The sequence below is a fragment of the Xyrauchen texanus genome, chromosome 5 (genome assembly GCF_025860055.1).
Source record: "Xyrauchen texanus isolate HMW12.3.18 chromosome 5, RBS_HiC_50CHRs, whole genome shotgun sequence".
Taxonomy (NCBI): Eukaryota; Metazoa; Chordata; class Actinopteri; order Cypriniformes; family Catostomidae; genus Xyrauchen; species Xyrauchen texanus.
Genome location: NC_068280.1, coordinates 14,507,212 through 14,528,969, shown reverse-complemented (window position 1 = coordinate 14,528,969; position 21,758 = coordinate 14,507,212). Strand labels below are relative to the sequence as shown.

Genomic DNA, 21,758 nt, shown 5'->3' with positions numbered 1-21,758 from the left:
ATCACAATACCAATCAATTTTAAATGGTACGATATCATCTTGTTGTTACTTTCTGTACCATAGTAAAGTATGCTGCCATTAGCTAAATGTAATGTAATGTGAGAGTTTTTAGATGAAATCAAAGACCATTTGATAATAATAATAAAATAAAAAAGTGTGATCATTAAACAGCCGAATGATTTCATTTAATGAAATAATATACTGTCACATGTGCTGCGCGCCACAGTATGAATAAGAGGCACCTCTCTTCCCTGTCATCGCCCTGCTACACACACTACTAATGCTTGAATTTCATTCAGTGTGTCCAATAGTATCCATCTGCTGAGCCACATATCAGTGTGTTGAGTGTATAAACAGCTGTGAACTCTCAAATTAACTCTTTCTCCGTTGCAGCTTAGAGATTTCAGCTTGTGATTTTTGGAAAGCTTGATATAATGAACCCTTCACAAACAGGAAGAACTTCAATGATCTTTCAAAATAATAGTCCCTCTGAAATGAGAGCTTTATTCAACTGATTATGTGAAATTGAAGACATTAAGGCAGAAGCATATTACTACTGTATAAAAGTGTAAAATTCAAAGCAGTCACAATAATACTCATAGTAACAATTATATAATATAAAATTATTATATTATTTGTATTATTATCTATAAGCAGTATCACATGAGCAAGTGTTCTGAATATCAGCATGTTGTGATTCAGCCATGGCTGCTGGCATTAATACAGTAAAGATCTGTTGTGCATAACTTTTTTTTTTTACCAAAATAATATGTACACTAGTGGCCAAAAGTTTGGAATAATGTTCAGATTTTGCTGTTTCATTAGGAAATTGGTACTTTAATCACCAAAGTACCATTCAACTGATCACAAAGTATAGTAAGGACATTACTGATGTAAAAACAGCACCATCACTATTTGAAAAAGTAATTTATTATCAACTCTAAACAGGCCCCATTTCCATCAGCCATCACTCCAACACCTAATACTTGAATAATCATGCTAAATTGCTAATTTGATACTAGAAAAGCACTTTCCATTATATCAAACAAAAGCTATTTGGTTCGTTAAATGAAGCTTAACATTGTGTTTGTTTTTGAGTTGCCACATTATTCATTAGACTGGCATGTCTTAAGGTCAATATTAGGTAAAAATGGCAAAAAAGAAACTCCTTTCTTTAAGAAACTCGTTAGTCAATCATTGTTTTGAGGAATGAAGGCTATATAATGCTTGAATTTGCCAAAAAAAAAAATGAAGATTTCATACAAAGGTGTACACTACAGTCTCAATAGATGTGGAAGGCCAGATGTACTACTAAACAAGAGTACATCAGAGTCTCTAGTATTTGAAATAGATGCCTCACATCTCCTCAGCTGACAGCTTCATTGAATTCTACCCGCTCAGCACCAGTTTTATGTACAACAGTAAAGAGAAGACTCAGGCGTGCAGGCCTTATGGGAAGAATTGCAAAGAAAAAGCCATTTTTAAAACATAAAAAAAAAGAGAAACAAATATCGGACAACAGGTAATTGGAAAAGAGAGTTATGGATCTTAACCCCACTGAGCTTTTGTGGGATCAGCTAGACTGTAAGGTGCGTGAGAAATGCCCGCCACATGTGTGCAAGACAGCCACATCTATGGCAAGTGCTACAGGAAGCGTGGAGTATCTGGACAAACTGACAGTTAGAATGCCAAGGATCTGCAAAGCCGTCATTGTTGCATGTGGAGGATTTTTCGATGAGAACTCTTTGAAGTAGTTGTAATTGTCATTTTTCACGTTATTAATGTCTTGATTATACAGTACATTGTGATCAGTTGAATGCCACTTTGGTGAATAAAAGTACCAATTTCTTTCTATAAGAGCTAAATCTGTACATTATTCCAAACCTTTGGCCACCAGTGTATATATTGTTGAAAATAATTATATTTTAATTTGATCAAAGCTGTACAGTATGTATTTGATTAAACACAATTTGATCATAACATTTAATTAAAACATTTAAATTGGAATCCAGAAAAATTCAAACAGAAAAGGCAGAATTTGTATCTTTAAGACGTTATGCAGTTCTTTTAGACAAGTAGCTTTCTGTGTAATTTCATAAAAAAATCTGAGTTTTTTTATTTAGAGTTTTTTTTATCTGAGTTGGTATCGATACTGAGGTTGATACCAACATTTTGGTATCAGAGCAAACCTATTTGCTAAGGACCATAAAGATTGGATTGTGGAGCAATGGAAAAAGTTCATGTGGTCTGATGAGTCCAGATTTACCCTATACCAAAGCAATGGGCGCGTCAGGGTTAGAAGTGAAGCGCATGAAACGATGCACTCATCATGCATAGTGCCCACTGTACAAGACTTTGGAGGCAGTGTTATGATCTGGGGTTGCTTTATTTGGTCAGGTCTAGGCTCAGCAACGTTATGCAGCAATAAAATGAAGTTAGCTGATTACCTGAATGTACTGAATAGCCAGGTTATCCCATAAATAGATTTTTTTCTTCCCTGACTGGCATATTCCAGGCATATTCCAAGACAACAATGCCAAGATTCATTGGGCTCAAATTGTGAAAGAGTGGTTCAGGGAGCATGAGGAATCATTTTCACACATGAATTGGCCACCACAGAGTCCTGACCTTAACCCCATTAAAAGTCTTTGGTATGTGCTGGAGAAGACTTTAGAGTGGTTCGACACTCCCGTCATGAATACAAGATCTCAACCAAAACTGAATGCAACTCTGGACAGAAATAAATGTTGTGAAGTTGTTTAAGGTTGTCGAAAAAATGTCATTACAAATGTGCGCTGTAATCAAAGCTAAAGCTTTTTTTTTTTTTTTGGCTTGTTATTGTCACAGTCAGGTCCATTGGTTTATTTTAGTTAAAAAGAATCAACACATCAACAGCCTGTCTTTGTTTTGAGGTCATCTACAGTGTATGACTGCTAAACATTGACAAAATTCCCTTTTAGCAATTATACACATTTAAAATATACAGTGGGTCCTGTCTAAATTTCCAAATTAACACAGTGCAGAAAACCGTGCTATTAATTGTGTCTTTTAGTTCTTTAAGTAGTACACCAATTCACAGCCTCGCATGCACATACATTTCTGAGAGGGAGTAGCTAGCGAGGTCTGTAATTGTCACTGAATCAGAGTGTCAGAGATTCACTTCCTTTCCGCTTGGTTTTAGCTATGACTAGATAAAAAAAAACAGCTTCTGGAATATTACTTGCTCTCCGCATCACCCTTGCTCAGAAATAATTCACCACCCGAAAGCAAAACGTGAATTATTCACCAAGTGCCACGTCTTCAGTGACCTGAAAACCACAGGGGCAAGCGTGACATGTGTACTAGTCTTGTTTCGCCTGTTTGCAGGTGCAGTGTTTGTGTGTGTGTGTGTGTGTGTGTGTGTGTGTGTGTGTGTGTGTGTGTGTGTGTTTTGTGATTTACGAGGACAATTTTTTAAGTTACAAACTGGTAATTACAAGGTTATTATGCTATAAATGTGATTTATGAGGACATTTGTAGTGTCCCCATAATTCAAATCGCTTAAAAATCATACTAAACAATGTTTTATTGAAAATGTAAAAATGCAGAAGGTTTTCTGTGAGGGTTAGGTTTAGGGGTTGTGTTAGGTTTAGAGGCTATAATCTATAGTTTATACAGTATAAAAGTCATTATGTCTATGGAAAGTCCTCGTAATGATAGGTAGACCAACATATGTGTGTGTGTGTGTGTGTGTGTGTGTGTGTGTGTGTGTGTGTGTGTGTGTGTGTGTGTGTGTGTGTGCATCTGTCACATCTGGTCTCTCTGTCTCTCTCTGCAGGCATTGCAGTGGATAAGAATGGGTTCATCTACTTTGTGGATGGTACCATGATCAGGAAGGTAGACAGGAACGGCATTATCTCAACACTGCTGGGTTCTAATGACCTCACATCTGCTCGGCCTCTGACCTGTGATACCAGCATGCACATCGGACAGGTATATGTCCACACCCACCTGATGAAGCCACTGCTTAATGTATTTTAATATTAAATATTAATCTGGTCAATTGCTGGAACAAAAGAAAAGTAGAAAACCCACAATATTGGTAATGAGAACGCAATCATGATTTATAGAGGTGCTGAACTCACTCTAGTTTTGCCACTGGGCTAAAACAAAATATTAGAGAGCAGAAAGGTCAAAATATTTTTGTGCATGCTTTGTTTATTTCAGAATGTGATCTGTGATTCTCCATACAAAGATTTAGCTATTTAAACCAGATCCTCTGACTTTATTGCAGAAATGGTGTTAGACTTACTGGTCTCATTTTAAAGATAAAAGCAGAAGAAAAAAAATATAAATTACTAAATCAACATTTTAACTTAATACCTGCACTAATATGCTACATGTATCAACATAAAGTGCACTTCAAATTAATCTCAACATATATACAATATTCGGAAGCTGTACATCACTATAAAAGGAATAACCTTGCTATTAAAATGCGTATGAGAAGGGATGTTGTGATAATGCTGCTTGAGTATTTTAATATTACGTGGAAATCCCACATGAACACCCCAAGCTTTAGTTATTGTTTCATGTCTGTCTGAATTAGCACGGAGTGCCTGCTTAAAAATGGAAGGGAATTTCTGCAGTTTCGGCTCACCTGTGGCTCTTTCCCTGGGTGATGTCGGCGTAAATGATTAATCATGTATCAATGTATTACTAAAACAGCATTTTATTGCCATTAATCAAAGTGCATTATTGATACTCACGCTAGATTACAGCCACTCGAGGAAACAAGAAAAACTTGTGTGCATGTTTTAAACCCTCACGCGCATTATTGCCATACATTACAAGTATACGGCCCTCACGCACTGCTAACAGTGTCAGTTTTGTGAATGTTTTTTGACCACCGCTTTTGAAATTGACTGCAATGAGAACATTTTCCCAGAAAGGAGAAACGCAGGGTGCTATCAATCATGAAAGCAAGCTCGTTTTCTCAACTTGCCATTTTCAACTACACAAAACGCTTGCAGAACATTGATAACACAGGCAGAGTGTATCCATCTACAGATCCACTCAGGTGCATTAGCAGACTTTGTAACTGTGCTTGTCTGTTTGACACTTTGTTTTCTTCACCAAACCTTGTGCTCCAGATGTGTCATTAAACTTGTTGTAAACTGACTGCGGTGCCAGTGCTTACCGACCATGGGTGGTGAACAGTACGTTTAATTTTTTTTTACAGAGATGTTCCTCATGTCAACACAGTGGCTCATTGTGTTATAGCAGTGGTTTATAAGGTTGTGGGTTGAAATTCCAACCTCTGCAAGTCATTCTGTAAAAAGTAATGTAGTTTTGGTGATTTTTGAATATTGCTGGGCTGTTCAGAATTTGGTGGCTCTTAGTACATCAGCTGAGTGGACCAGTGATTAGAGCCATGTAATGTCAAACAGAGGTTATCACGGTTCGATTCCTACCTCACCAAGTCATGCATTATGTAGAAATGTGAGTAGTTCTGGATATTTTTGTTTTACGCTGTTGAATGGAAGCTGGGCTTTTCCCCAATCAAATGTTTATTTGCACCTTTGTTGAAAAGTTACATTAAATAAAGTTGATCATGGTAAAAGCTGTGCTCAGCTGTGATTCATCTAAGCTTGGTATGTCCCTTTGTTGACTGGCAATGCTGTGTGGTGCAATAAATAGCACACTGAACTGTGGAATGGAAAGTTGTGAGTTCAAATCTGCCCGGGGGCAATGCAATCTGTGCTTGCTCTGTGAGATCTTTGGGTTGTGCAGTGGTTTCCATGCTGGTGCTTGGCCCCGTAATTGCTGCTTGCAGCCTTATTTATTATTATTATTAAAATTATCCAAATAAAGTTGTAGTGCTTAAATGACCCTCACATAGTGTTTCAAATCTAGAATCATATGCTGTTCTTGATGTCCACTAACTTCTGAATTAGTTTGTTTTTCCAGCCTTGTCGTAGACTGCACTCACAATCCACTGACCTCAAGATATACATTATGGCCCAAATCAGGAACAGACATAGAATGAAGTGCAAACCAAAAGCCTGAGATCAGCCATCTGAGGCAGCCTCCACCCATTCCAGAGTAAAGACCAGAGGAACATTCTTGAAGCGCTGGAGCTCCCCCCTCTGGCTGCTCTTACTCTGGTGCTAATGGCTAAATGCAACCAATCACCTGAACTTATAGTGTAATTAATATCAAATCTCCAATGTTATTCACTGGGCACTTTGAGACCAATGGTGCATTATGCTTTTATTGTTCATTTGAAACTCAGATTTGTTTGAAAAGGTTTTTTAAAATATGCAGTATCTTAGTTACTTTATAACTTTGAAAGCTTAAGTTTTTGTGATGTTAAAATACTTTCTCCCTATCCCTGCTCGATATGCATATGCAGCTCTAAGTAAGCCACTCATTTCCTCAAAAGTGTAGACTGTGGCTCTGCTGTTTGCCTGCATGTTTTCATTAAGATGATTTTTACTTGGAAAAAAAAAAACAGTATGAAATATTTAGTTAATTCTGAAATTCCTCTGGAATCTTCGAGGTGGAATCCTTCGAACCCTCTTTTTCTGTTTTCTGGTCTCCCCACCAACTCCATTTGTCTCTGTCTAAGTGATGGCATTTGGGGAGGAGACATAAGAGTGTTTCTGAACACCCTTGGGTCCAGGCTAAGTGAAGCTCAATGAAGTATGGACAGACCTAGACAGCTGGTGTCAGCCTCACAATTACCCAAACGGTTCCTGTAGCGAGTCATTGATGCGCACCTTTAAGGATATATACAGCTCAACCTACACAACTGTCACATACCTCAGTAAAGCCAATAGGGACAACAGAAAATAACTCATACAGAACATACACTTCAAGAAGCTATTCAAGGAATCCTTAGGGGAGGGTTGCATAAATCTTGTAGTCTGACAAGTTAGTTGTTATAAATGTTACATCTTTGACGGTTCAGTTGACCGACAGATTGACACCATTAACTTTTTATGGTCCAAGCATTCTGTATTTTATAATTTGTGTTAGAAATGCTATAATTATTGATTAACAACATTGCAATCCTCTAATATGCAGATTATTTCTTGATTGGATGCTCTGTCTAGCATCTACTGTGGGCCATTTTGTTTAAATGTGTTCTGTGTCTTACTGTTTCTACAATGCAATGTAAATAAGACTGTCTTACTAAAGATGGCCCTGAGCTTCTCTTACACATCTGGATTTGCCCAGCATCTCTAGTAAGTCAGACTAATTGTTAGATGCAGTCTTATGTTAATGGCTATGTTTATCCAACCGGTTCGCTATGCTTTCTACAATGTTCTGTCACCATCAAGTTACTAAAATTACTCTCTGCTTTTGAAGATGCTATGCTGCCCTATTATCAGGTGATGGCCCTGTGAGTTGGTCAAACATTTTTAGGGGGGATGTCATGGCTCACCCCACGTTTGCCCTGAGTAAAATCTGGTCGTGGTTAATGCATAATGCAGAGGGTGGAATAACAGACGGGCCAGGTCTGAGCAGAGAAAGCTTTTAACCACAGGAGCTGCAGTTCAGCACCATTATGCTTTAATGCTCTGCTCTTCAAAGATGCTTCACCTTCCAGTGTGCCCATTTTAGTTGAAAGCAACAACAAAAATGGACAGAGAGAAAAGGAAATTGAAAGAGAACGATGAATGTCCCAGTCAAGTTGATTCCAGTGAGACCCAGTCTTTCCATCAATGTTCATTCAAAGCTTTAGTAACTCGTAATGATATTGTCAGCATACTGTATCTTTGCAAGGGAAAGATATAGATTATGCAGTTGCATAATCATTCCGCACTGGCAGTTGAAAGGATTATTGAAGTTGTTGAGACTGTAAGGTATTGGAGAAATATTAAAACCAAATAATTCAGGCAGACAAGGATATTTTCTAGGAATTAATACTTGTGCTTCCTCGGTAGAATGCCTTTGAGATACCAGAGAAAGTGGTCAGCTAGTGAGTGATTTTATTTTCATTAACAGATGTCCAGACAAGACTATCCTTGCAAACTATCTTTAAAAGTCTTGTTGAGACAGTGGAGGTATTGCAATCCTCCATGTGGACAATGTTGTTCTCGTTGTTTTGCTTTTGTTTGCCAGGCAGTTGTTCCCTCTAGGCGCTGAAGAATTGCATCCCATTGCAAAATAAATGATCCAGCGACAGGTAAATCGAATGAACTAGAGGCACACAATGTATTAAGCCTCCAAAGTAACGGATCCTTCTTCATCAGTGTCAGACCCAAGCATCAACTGCGCACAGAGTGAGAGAGCAGGAGGGAGATGTAATAACCTATTTGTGTGTTTGCAAGAGTCCATAAGTGATCAACCTCTTGTTTGCTCTATCCTCTACCCAGGTGCGTTTAGAGTGGCCTACAGACCTGGCCATCAACCCAATGGACAATTCAATCTATGTGCTTGACAACAATGTGGTGCTACAGATCACTGAGAACAGGCAGGTTCGCATCGTGGCAGGCAGGCCGATGCATTGCCAGGTTCCAGGCATCGAGTACACAATGGGAAAGCGTGCCATCCAGACCACTCTAGAAGGTGCGACAGCCATTGCGCTCTCCTACAGTGGTGTGCTCTATATCGCTGAGACGGATGAAAAGAAGATCAACCGTATCAGACAAGTTAGCACAGAGGGCGAGATATCTCACCTGGCAGGAGTGCCCTCTGACTGCGATTGTAAGAGCGATGCTAACTGCGATTGTTACCAGACAGGTGATGGGTATGCCAAAGACGCACGGCTAAATGCACCGTCTTCCCTGGTGGTATCTCCTGATGGAACGCTTTATGTTGCTGACTTGGGAAACATTCGGATCCGTGCCATACGTCGCAATAGACCTCCACAAGTTTCTTCGGGTCTTTATGAAGTTGCTTCACCTGCAACACAAGAACTCTACGTGTTTGATGCCAATGGAACGCATCAATATACAATGAGCTTGGTCACTGGTGACTACAAGTACAACTTTAGCTATAGTAATGAGGATGATGTCACAGCTGTAACAGATAGCAATGGAAATACACTCCGGGTTCGCCGTGACCCCAACCGGATGCCTGTCCGCATAGTTGCCCCCGACAACCAGGTCATTTGGCTGATGATTGGCACAAATGGAGGGCTTAAGACCCTCACTGCACAGGGGCAGGAGCTGGTACTCTTCACCTACCATGGTAACAGTGGCCTGCTAGCCACAAAGAGCATCCAAATTGGTTGGTCGACATTTTATGAGTGAGTGCTTTAACTAATTCCATTAAACTGCCGCAAAACACATCTCTACACCTATCTACAACTACATATGCATGCACATGCAATATATAGCTATAACATTAACATAAACTTGTGCATATAAAGTGGAACCAAAAGTATTTGCATTATATACAATTTTTTTGTGTCAATGTCATACAAAGAATTATTTTATTTAAAGGAATATAGCACACAGCTATATTTTCAAGCAAAACGCTTCACAATAATTAAAAATGGTTTAAAATGATAAAACAATAGATATATGGATCAAAATCTATACACTTTCTGCTTGTCAAACTTTGAGGAAAATAGCAATAGCTGAACTACACCTTTGGTTGCTCTGTTATGTCACCTGTGTGAACTTACTATCATAAATTACTTTGACTTGTTTTAAAATTAAGTTAGAAAAAGTTGCTAAGAAAAGTGAAGTCAGTTCTAATCACATATCTATCACAAATACTGTGTGTGTATATATATAAATATATATATATATATATATATATATATATATATATATATATACACACACACACACACACACACACACACACACACAGATCAGCCACAACATTAAAACCACCTGCCTAATATTGTGTAGGTCCCCCTCGTGCCGCCTAAACAGTGCCAACCCGTATCTCAGAATAGCATACTGAGATGCTGTTTTTATCACCATAATTGTACAGAATGGTTATCTGAGTTACCTTAGACTCAGTTCAAACCAGTCTGGTCATTCTCTGTTGACCTCTCTCATCAACAAGGCATTTCTGTCTGCAGAACTGCCGCTTGTGGCTGATCGATGTGTGTGTGTGTGTGTCCAAACTATCTGAAGCTACTGTGTATACTGACTATAAGACCATAGTCCAGCTCTAGGGTTTAATGCTTCTCTAAATCTTCTCCTTCAGCAAAAGCACAGCCTGTAGTTACCAAACCTACCATTTTATTTCACCACATGCTATTTAGAGCATGATGAAAATGCTAAATGTATTTGAATGACATTTTCTGACAAGTGGTTTACTGAAAGGTTTTGCATAATGCCAGTCTAGGGTAGGTACTTCTGGCCAACATGTTGAACACAGTGTCTGTGCACCTACTTTGCCATAGCCACAAAGCTTTGCAGGCATTAACAGGCCTTAATGATTGAGAATACAATGAGTAGTGTCATATGAAGGGCTGATTTTATTGTTTCTGGGTGAGGATTAATCTACATTTTAGACAGAAAATGTCATTCTTCTTTTGTCAAAAAGCAAATCACACAGGAAAGAAATAGCCTTTTCAAGTTTTTTTTATGCCACATTTTTCTTCACTTGTATTCACAAATCAAGTTGTCCATTTGACCTCACTCAGAAGACATACAAGACTGACTCTAAACCTTACATTATATCTTAGACTTAACTGCCATGCCAACATGGGAAGTACTGACAGCACATCAGTAAGGTTCAATTCCATGAATGTGCTCTAATGGCATTTTTGGTTTCCAGCTATGACAGTGAGGGACGTCTGACAAACGTGACCTTCCCCACGGGGGTTATCACCAGTCTGATTGGAGAGATGGACAGAGCCCTAACAGTGGACATTGAGACCTCAGGACGAGACGATGATGTCAGCATCACAACCAATCTCTCTTCCATTGACTCCTTTTACACATTAGTTCAAGGTGCATACTGGGTTACACCGAGTCTTTACTGTAATATCAGATTACACAACCCTGACCCCTGATTGCTCCATAAACTGACCTGTTGCTTTAAGCCTTGGCAATGTTCCACATTGCTTATCAAGCTGAAACTCATTTGTTAAATCAATAGTAATGACCAAATACTTATTACTCTGTCTTTAATTACAGCTAAAAAAAAGTCAGATGGGGATTTATAGTTTCACAATAATCATAGCACAGAAGCAAATGAAAAGGACTGGATAGCTGGTCTCTGAAATAATACATTTACATAGCAACAATTTAAAGGGTGAGGTAAAGAGCAAGAATGGGGTGACTAGATGTGAATGTGCAAAGATTCTAAAAAGGGACAGTTCACCCAAGAATTTATATTATTTCATCATTTACTCAACCCCATGGTGTTCCAAACTGCACAACTTTGTTTTTTCTATGGAACACATCACCATTTCATTTATTTATTTTATTTAATTTTTTTAATAAAATGAAAGTTAATGGTGACTAAGTCTGTCAGTCCCTAACATTCTGCCTAACATTTTCTTTTGTGTTCCATGGAAGAAAGTAAGTCACACAATTTTTGCTTTTTACATCACTCTTACTATCCCTTTAAGAATACAATGCATTTAAAAGTTTTACAAAGGAATCATGACAAAACCCAACAAAAGTTCTTTGAGTTTTACTTTATAAATCCCTTTCTAACCTCAATTCATTTGAGAATAAAAAACAGTCAAGATGGTGATGTTGCCACTCTGAGTTAGTGCTATCTTAACATAATCCCCATGTTCCCCTCTTTTCTCTCTCTTGCTCTTTCCCTCACCATAGATCAACTAAGAAACAGCTACCAGGTGGGCTATGATAACTCTATGAGGGTCATCTATGCCAATGGAATGGACTCACACTTCCAGACCGAGCCTCATATTCTTGCTGGTGCATCCAACCCGACTGTAGCCAGAAGAAACATGACGCTGCCTGGAGAGAATGGACAGAACCTGGTGGAGTGGCGCTTTAGAAAAGAGCAAAACGGGGGGAAAATTTCAGTGTTCGGCAGGAAACTCAGGGTATGTAATACGATTTTTTTAGAGCTTTTTGCCTCTCACAGACTCCCACTGCCTAGACTTTGTCGAGAGAAATATATATTAGTATAGTCAGAATAATACATTACAACTGTCACTATAATATTTTTTTTATGCATTATTTGAGAGCTTTACATTATAGGGATTTAAATTTTTTATTAGTATTTCTGCATACATAAAAAGTAGGAGTTTCATCATTGATGTTATCTGTCCTAACCCTCATACCATATTGCTTTTTAAACCAGAACTCATTCTGACATCACTCTCACACAGATTAGAGAATGGATGGTCTTTTGTATCCAGCCTTTCTTTGGATAAGGCTTCTTTCAGTGAATCAGACTTTTTCTAAATATTTTTCTTTGCTATAAACAGCAATTGCATCATTATAGAGACCTCTGTTCTTCTTTCTCCTTTTTCATTGGTGCCATAAGAGAAGCAGGTCATCTCAGAGCCCCGGGAAAGTGATCCAGTCTCTTATATGGGAAACTGTTCCAAAATTTCAAAGCTTGAGAATGTCAAACTATAGAACAGAGCACTTTTGATGACAAATGCTCCCAAGTAAATATGAAGAGGAATAGCAATGAGATGTAAAATGTTTTAGTGATCAACATGTCCTTAAGTTCTTAAAGTGATAAATGTAACTGAAGATCGGTTAATCAACTCTACAGAAAAATGTCAAGCCTGTTGTTAGCAATGATAGCTATAAATATTATTTTTTCTTTTCACAAAGGTCAATGGTAGAAACCTGCTCTCTGTAGACTATGACCGAACGCTGCGGACAGAGAAAGTATATGATGACCATCGAAAGTTCCTCCTAAAGATTGTGTATGATGCCTCTGGTCATCCTACACTGTGGGTGCCCAGCAGTAAACTGATGTCTGTCAACCTCACGTACTCCAGCACTGGCCAGGTCACAAGCATCCAGAGGGGCCCCACAACTGAGAGGGTAGAATATGACAGCCAGGGACGAGTAGTCTCCAGAACTTTTGCCGACGGCAAAACTTGGAGTTACACTTATCTGGACAAGGTGAGAATTGTGGATTTTCCCAATCATTTCTAGGCCTCTTATACCAGAAGATATGCTGATTTACTTTTTATAAAAAATATTGTTTTTTTATACATTTCCAAATGTCAAAAAGTTTTGCACAGGTATTTAAATAGTCAAAGTACTGAATTCTTTGTGTCAAAGTCAGCATAATTTAACACGTAGGCCTACATACTATACTCCAGTCTAAAACAAAGATTATCAAATGTCTCACTCATATAAGGTTATGAGAGGCACTGACAGATTGGCTGTAAGCAGATCTGTTAGGCCTAAAGATCAAGGTGACCACAATGCCCCACTATAACTAAGATTTGTGATGGTTATGCCAGGTAATGGGCTCTCTAGTAGCACATCATCATCATCATTGTGTCAGCATTAAAAACAATGAAGTTTGTTTGTCCAAAGAAAACTGAGCGACATGCCTGCACTATAAAGAGCCCTAGTCATCCTGGGGTTAGAAATTTCCTTTGAATTGTGGCTGGTTTATGGACTTCAGAATCTGGGGAATACCATATGGGAGCGAAGAGGAATGTTGTAGATGTTTTTTGAGGGAAATGGCTTTGTGAGCTCCCATACAGACAAAGTTACAGTCTCAAAAGGAGACCACGGGGAGAAGTCAGTGTTTGAGCCCAGCCTAATGATACCATAAAGGCAAGAAACAAAGACAAACACCTACAACCCTTTATACTTGCAAGGAATTACACCCTTATTGTCTGCTGTTATTCTGCATATACCCTTGTAAATATTGATATATAAAATTATTTTATGGACTTTGGTTTTTGCAGATTATCAGTTAGATAAAAGATTCCGCCAAGAGAGCGCTCATATGAAAACAATTTTTTGGAAAGAAATACCCCTATGTGAGAATGTTTATATTAAATATGCATGGCTTGTCTGCATTTCCGTCGCCTGCCACATCCGCAGGTAGCGTGACCAGTGAGAGTATATCAACAGGAGAAACATATGCCACCAACAGTGCCTGGGGATCTAGAGTAATGTCTGTCCAAGTATGGTTGACAAGGTGAAGGCTTCTCACAGGTAGCAGCCTCAGAGATGGGGAGGCTTTGGAGAACAGCCCTCAGATTCTGCCTACCTCCCTGTGGGCGCCAGTCATTGTGCTTTATTATCAGGCATGGAGATGTAGATGAATGTATGTGGAGTGACTTTGGTAGCTTTCAATTCCACAGTCTCAGATCCATTGAACGCAGCAGGGCCCAAGGGATATCTGTTAAGCGCCATGGTGTGAAACGTATTTATCATCCCTTGCTTCACCGTCCTTTGCTTCTCACATTGTCCAAGAAAACCTAAAACAGGCCAAGAATAAACATAAAGCCTCGATCATTCATAACAACTTGCTGACTAGTTTGTTTAACTCAAGTTTCAAGCTTAGAATACAGATGCATTTTAAAATCCTTTTTTCTTTTTTCAAGTATGCTTCCTCAATATGCAAAGCAGGTTACCTGCTGTTTTATTAAGTGACTGCGGTTTTTACCCCACTGTATGAGATAAGTACAGCCACATCATGAGGCTAAGGCCCGTAATTGCAGACCATTTTACATCATCAAACCTGAATTAAAAACTTGAGGGTCATGGAGAACATAATTATCAAAGAATGAATCACTAAATGGAACCTTAATACTTCTTCTCGTTTACACACCATGTACATTTTAAAAGCATTTCAGAAAATCATGAAAGTTTTTTTGTTTACATTAATTTCTCATCTCTTCTTTCAATTTCCAGTCCATGGTGCTTCTTTTACACAGTCAGCGGCAGTACATCTTTGATTATGATCTCCAGGATCGACTCTCTGCCATCACTATGCCAAGCGTGGCCCGCCACACCATGCAAACCATCCGCTCTGTTGGTTACTATCGCAACATCTACAATCCACCCGAAAGTAATGCCTCTGTAACGGTAGACTACAGTGAGGATGGCCAGCTCTTGCGGGTGGCGCACTTGGGCACTGGCCGGCGTGTCCTCTATAAGTACCGCAGACAGAACAAGCTGTCCGAGATCCTCTACGACAGCACACGGGTTAGCTTCACCTATGATGAGACAGCGGGTGTGCTCAAAACTGTCAACCTACAGAGTGAGGGCTTCATTTGTTCAATCAGATATCGACAAATAGGCCCACTAGTGGACCGACAGATATTCCGCTTTAGTGAGGATGGCATGGTAAATGCACGCTTTGACTATACCTATGACAACAGTTTCCGAGTCACCAGCATGCAGGGAGTTATCAATGAAACTCCACTTCCAATTGACCTCTATCAGTTTGATGACATTTCCGGCAAGGTAGAGCAGTTTGGCAAGTTTGGAGTCATTTATTATGACATTAACCAGATCATCTCCACAGCTGTCATGACCTATACGAAGCACTTCGATGTCCATGGTCGCATCAAGGAGATCCAGTATGAGATCTTTCGCTCCCTCATGTACTGGATAACAATCCAGTATGACAACATGGGCCGTGTCACCAAAAGGGAAATAAAGATCGGCCCTTTTGCTAACACCACCAAATATGGCTATGAGTACGATGTTGATGGGCAGCTGCAGACTGTCTACCTTAATGAGAAAATGATGTGGCGGTACAATTATGACTTGAATGGAAACCTACACTTGTTGAACCCCGGTAACAGTGCTCGACTCACACCCCTCCGTTATGACCTTCGGGACCGCATCACGCGACTGGGTGATGTGCAGTACCGCATGGATGAAGATGGCTTTCTGCGCCAAAGGGGTGCAGAAATCTTTGAGTATAACTCTAAGGGCCTCCTGGTTCGGGTACACAGCAAAGCCAGTAGCTGGACTATCCTGTACCGATATGATGGGCTAGGAAGACGCCTTGCCTCGCGAAATACTCTGGGCCAGCACCTTCAGTTCTTCTATGCTGATCTCAACTACCCTACACGCATCACCCACGTGTATAACCATTCCAGCTCAGAGATCACCTCGTTGTACTATGACCTCCAAGGCCATCTGTTTGCTATGGAGATAAGCAGTGGTGAAGAGTTTTACATTGCTTGCGACAATACAGGAACACCACTCGCTGTCTTCAGCAGCAATGGGCTGCTCCTCAAGCAGGTACAATATACTGCTTATGGAGAAATCTACTTTGACTCCAACCCAGACTTTCAGTTAGTTATTGGATTCCATGGTGGTTTGTATGACCCTTTAACAAGACTGTTGCACTTCGGAGAGCGAGATTATGACATTCAAGCTGGCCGTTGGACCACCCCAGATATTAGCACCTGGACCAGGGTGGGCAAGGACCCAGCTCCCTTTAACTTGTATATGTTCCGCAATAACAATCCCATCAGCAAGGTGCATGAGGTCAAGGAGTATGTCACAGGTGAGATTCTACTTCTTGAGGGTCCTCTGGCATATTATTGTAAATATCCAAATCTGAATTTAGCAGCCCCTGAATTGTCTTTTTTAACAATGACTCTTCTTTCATCCATAGATGTCAACATCTGGCTGGTGACATTTGGCTTCCACCTGCACAATGTCATCCCAGGGTTTCCCATCCCCAAGTTTGACCTCACCCAGCCCTCACTGGAAATGAGGAAGAGTCAACTTTGGGATGATCTACCAGTAAGCTGTCTAGCTCCCTATTTATTTCTCCTAAATATTTTAAGCGTTCTGTGACTAACAATAGCTATGTGGTGGGATTTTTCTAAAACTACTACTACCACCACTACAGTTTTAAAGATATAAACAAAATTCCACTCTTTCCACTCCTATGTAAATGTGTTTATTGATTAGTTTCAGCTTCGTTGAGGCTCAGTGTTGATAAACTATTTCACTTTATTTGCTGAAAAAAAACAAAAAAAAAGAATGTCAGTACATGCAGCCACCACTAGTGTGTCTTTTTCTGTTCTCTGTAGTCCATCTCAGGGGTCCAGCAGGAGGTTATGCGGCAGGCCAAGGCTTTCCTATCCTTCGAGAGGATGCCGGAGATCCAGTTGAGCCGACGATGCTCTAGCCGAGAAAAACCTTGGTTGTGGTTTGCCACAGTCAAATCCCTCATTGGTAAAGGTGTGATGCTTGCCATTACTAGTAAGGGCCAGGTGGCCACCAACGCACTGAACATCGCGAATGAAGACTGCATTAAAGTGGCCACCGTGCTAAACAATGCCTTCTATCTGGAAGATCTACACTTCACAGTTGAAGGCCACGACACTCACTACTTCATAAAGACCAGCTTGCCAGAGAGCGACCTGGGTGCACTGCGACTTACCAGCGGCCGCAAGAGCCTAGAGAATGGTGTCAATGTAACGGTTTCACAATCCACAACTGTGGTCAATGGGCGCACACGCCGCTTTGCAGATGTGGAGTTGCAGTATGGAGCATTGGCTCTGCATGTGCGCTACGGCATGACACTGGATGAAGAGAAGGCACGGGTCCTGGAGCAGGCTCGCCAGAGAGCATTGTCTAGTGCTTGGGCACGAGAGCAACAGCGTGTACGTGATGGGGAGGAAGGGGTGCGTCTTTGGACAGAGGGGGAGAAGAGGCAGTTGCTCAGCTCTGGAAAGGTGCTGGGTTATGATGGCTACTATGTACTCTCAGTGGAGCAGTACCCTGAACTGGCCGACAGTGCCAATAATATCCAATTCCTGAGGCAGAGCGAGATTGGGAAGAGGTAACAGTCTGCACAGCACAGACTGCCCATTGGACTTCTGCCCCTCTGCTCCTCAAGTTCCTCCTCTCATTGTACACAGTACCAGACCTCCCAGCCCAGAGACTAAATGGAAGGGGTTTAGGATAGAGAAATGAGGAGCTGTGCCTAAGTGCCACACATACAGCAATTATACAGGAAAAACTGAGGCACTTCCTCTCATAGAATGAACCACACCCCCGTCCTACACGTTGGTCCACACTATTGCATTGAATGGTGAATGGGCTTTCTTGAAGAGAGCATCCAAGAAAAAAAAACTCAGTTATGATTTGTGTTTTTCTTCTTTTCCTTCTTTTATATGTAAACCTTAAAGGTGACTTGGACAATGATAAAACAGAAAAAAAGACAAATGTGTTTACATGCAGAAACCACTACACCCTGATAAACAAATATAATGCCTTTTTGGTAAGGCAGTGACTGTAATTCAGTGGTTTATACTGTCTCGGGCATACTCATAAAAGGGTCCTTGCTCTCAGTGAAATGTTTTGTCGACTAGGAAAGACTGAGGTTTCTGAATGTGAGCTAGTTGAGGCTTTCTCTCCTTCTTTTATTTCTTAATGGACACAGTTGTGGTTCATATAATCAAATCTGACTACAATCTCATTCCTGAAGTGGTGAATAGAGTAAAAACGGACTGAAAAATATATATAAATATATATATATCTATCTCATAACTGACCGGTCTTTTGACAAGAGATGTTAGAATATCTTTATGGATTTTTTAAAGTAAAAAAATAAACGTTCCACATATCCGTACAACAACAGTACAACAACATTAGGCGCCAAGAAAGTAATTTATGTACAGTGTTTTACATAAAAATAAAATATTACAAATATTGAGACTTTTTTGTCTTGTCATGCATTACTGTTTATACTCATGAATTTTAATATTTTATCTTATCAAAATTTATGGTAATGCTAATTGAAATAAAATCAGCTGTACTGTGTCATTGAATCTTCAACATTGTTTTTCTTCTCTTTCCATCTTCTGAAACTGATTGTTGCCATTTTTTTTCTATTTCGCCTAATGTCTTAATATGTCTTAATACATGTTCAGTGGTTTCATGGCTTTAAGCCTCTGTAATCAACATTAGGTTTAGAGTAGCTGTTTGCAAGTTGTTGGTTGAGTAATTACTAAACCCAGTTACTGAACACTGGGTTTAGTAATTTACCAGAAATAAAGTAAACTAAATTGTTTCTTTACAGTAATGTCATGGTAATGGTATTGTTCTGTCTTTTAGAGTTTCAAGCTTTAGCTTCACTTTATATCCAGAGATATAACAGTTTCTTCAAAAAGTTTCTGCTCTTTGTAATGTTTTAGATGAAGGACATATCAAACTAGCATTAATGTTTGCTGCTACTGGTAGCACAGAAAAAGAAAACTCCCAAGGAGATGTCTCTGACTGGAATTTGTATCCCTGCATTTTAACCATGACTCTAAACTCACACTTGACAGGAAGACAAAGTTCAAACTCTCTTGAATCAAAAGGGTCATAGACAGAGCAGCAGAGAGGCTGTTCCAGTGGGCATAGATATTGCCCTATGATCATGTTACGATGCCAGAAATAAAAACTGTGTTTTGCAATAGGCCAAATTTATGTAACTGAAATAGCTTGGTTAGAAGTTTGCAAGGAAATATGAAAAATTGACAGATAATTGATGAAGAAGTAACAGATGACTTCTAAGTTTGAACACAAACTTGCAAAAAATCAATGAACAGAAAGAGAATTCCCTCATGACCCATGTGAAGGAAAATGCTTTAGGATTTATTTTACTTTGTAATATTTGACAGCCAATGTATTCGTCTGAGAGCAGCAGTGTGTGATCAGTGTGTCACCCCGACAGAAAAAAACAAATCTTAATTTGTATGCCTAGATGGACTGCCTCCTCCTTCAGATACTGTTTTGTAAAGGCTTTTTAAAGATTGTATAAAATAAATTGTTCAGACTAATGAATGAGAAAATATTGTTTCCATTTTTGTTTGTTGTTTTCCTATGACAAGTTTTTTAATCAATCAAGTAATTGTATGGCGGGGCTTATTTTTCTATTTGTGTGTAAATGGAGGTCTGAAGGCGATGTTTCAGAGCTGTGAGTGTTTTCCAGAAATCTGTATGGGATTCTCTGGTATTATTGACTGATCTGCGAGAGTCTAAGCTCACTGTTAGGGTTAACTTCCTTCTTCAAAACTGTTCCTTAAAGTTATAGTTCAACATTGAAAATGCTGTCTAGAATTTACTCACCCTCATATTGTTCCACTTTATTTCTTCTTCGGAGCACAAAAGAAGATGTTAGGCAGAATGTTAGCCTCAGTCACTATTTACTTTCATTGCATCATTTTTCCATACAATAAAAGTGAATGATGCCTGAGGCTCACAGTCTGCCAAACATCTTTTGTGTTCCGAGGAAGAAGAAAAAAAAAATGAGTTTATTACAACAGAATTTTCATTTTTGGGTGAACTAGCACTTAAATATGAAATCTTAGACTAAGATGAGCAATTCATTCTAAACACTATTAACAACATGAATGAGAACTGTAACCACTGCAATGTTAACAACAAATAGTTTGCCCTAAAAAGTCTACATAGACTCTCCCAGTCACTTTGCGATACAGTGGTGTTGTTTGTTGAAGGAGTGGCCTCTCTACTCAGGAGCCCTTCAGTCAGTTTACAACGAAACTTAAGTCCAAATAAAACTAATTGTTAGAAGTTTCAATTTTCAATATTTGTTTCAGTCAACATATTTGAAGTATTCTCATTAAAATCCAGAACTAGCTCATCAAAAGCAGATTTTGGGGATACATAACTGAAGCAGAATATCAGTGAATAAATACTAAGTGTCTGTGTGAGGGGAAGTGAGAACAGAAAATGCCTGATATGCTTGCCATTGATTGCATGCATATACAGTGTAAACCCAATAAATCAATGGAAAATCACTTTTTTTTTCTTACAGCTTATTAGTGCCAATATGTATGTGTTTTTTGGTATTTCTTTGCACTATGATGTACATGTTTAAGATGATGCCTATACATTATGCATTATTGCAGTCATCATGTCTCTGGTCCAATCTGAGGGAGATTGTAAAAACTGGTTATTTTTCCTAAAGGAAAGATACCTGTACAGAAAAATCATAAGTATTTAATTTAAACGTTTCTAATAAATGCCATTGTTATCACAAGTTTCACAGTTACTTAATATTAACGTTGTCTCATATCTGAATTGATATGGGATTTGGTTAGCCTAACGTGTGTGCATCATGGGACTGAATTTGTCTTCAGTTTACTGAAAATATGAAAATGCTGTGTGTAATTTTTTTTTCTTTTTTATTAATTTACAATTGTTTTTGGACAGCCTCTCCAGTTTCTGTATTTTGAATTATCTGCGTTTTACATACTTGTTCCGAACGAGTACTACAAACTGAAGTGATTTGCCTGTAAATTCAATAACTTATCTTGCAGTCTCTCATTTGTAATAAGGATTTAGAGGATGTTGTAATGATGTTTTTACTTTCTCTTCTTGCTTTTGTATTGTTTTATAGCTACGCAGCATCTCAAAAAAGACTCATAGTTTTCATTTGATAGACACATCTGTTTAGAGTGCAATTAAAGTGCAATTTTGATGTAATCTAAACTAGGTCACTGCTGGATTCATTACCTTTTATCTACAACATGTTTAATGCTCCACAGAGATCAATCATAAAAATAAAATGTAATACTCAAAGGGGTTGTGTATTTATTAGTCCATTCCACAAATAACCACATAGTAATGTAATATACATTACTAAATAAAAAAATCAATACCTAAATTTACACAAGGCAAAAAATGACAGATAAAATAGAAATGTATGTTTTAATTTAAATATATATTATTCAATACGTACAACTTGTCACACACACTGTGCCGACTTGATTTATAACACACACAAATCAGCACTGTTTGTATGTGACAGAGTTGCGACTGTAATAATTATAATTATTATCACACCCATATGCTTCTGATTTGGTGAAAAAATGAGCAGTTTTGATATAATTACACTTTGGATGCAAC

At 38.9% G+C, this 21,758-nt stretch overlaps 1 protein-coding gene across 2 annotated transcripts in view; it reads left to right on the top strand.

The window, feature by feature from the left end:
- tenm3 (teneurin transmembrane protein 3) overlaps nucleotides 1-21,425 on the top strand; it is a 366,934-nt gene extending 345,509 nt beyond the window's left edge. For both annotated transcript variants that reach the window (XM_052126900.1, XM_052126901.1), the window contains 8 exons: nucleotides 3,818-3,972; nucleotides 8,364-9,238; nucleotides 10,732-10,907; nucleotides 11,742-11,977; nucleotides 12,723-13,019; nucleotides 14,778-16,389; nucleotides 16,501-16,631; nucleotides 16,925-21,425. In XM_052126900.1, the coding sequence (XP_051982860.1) occupies nucleotides 3,818-3,972; nucleotides 8,364-9,238; nucleotides 10,732-10,907; nucleotides 11,742-11,977; nucleotides 12,723-13,019; nucleotides 14,778-16,389; nucleotides 16,501-16,631; nucleotides 16,925-17,683 (4,241 nt within the window). In that variant the 3' untranslated portion in view covers nucleotides 17,684-21,425. The remainder of the gene's footprint in view (nucleotides 1-3,817; nucleotides 3,973-8,363; nucleotides 9,239-10,731; nucleotides 10,908-11,741; nucleotides 11,978-12,722; nucleotides 13,020-14,777; nucleotides 16,390-16,500; nucleotides 16,632-16,924) is intronic.
- Nucleotides 21,426-21,758: the final 333 nt, after the last annotated feature.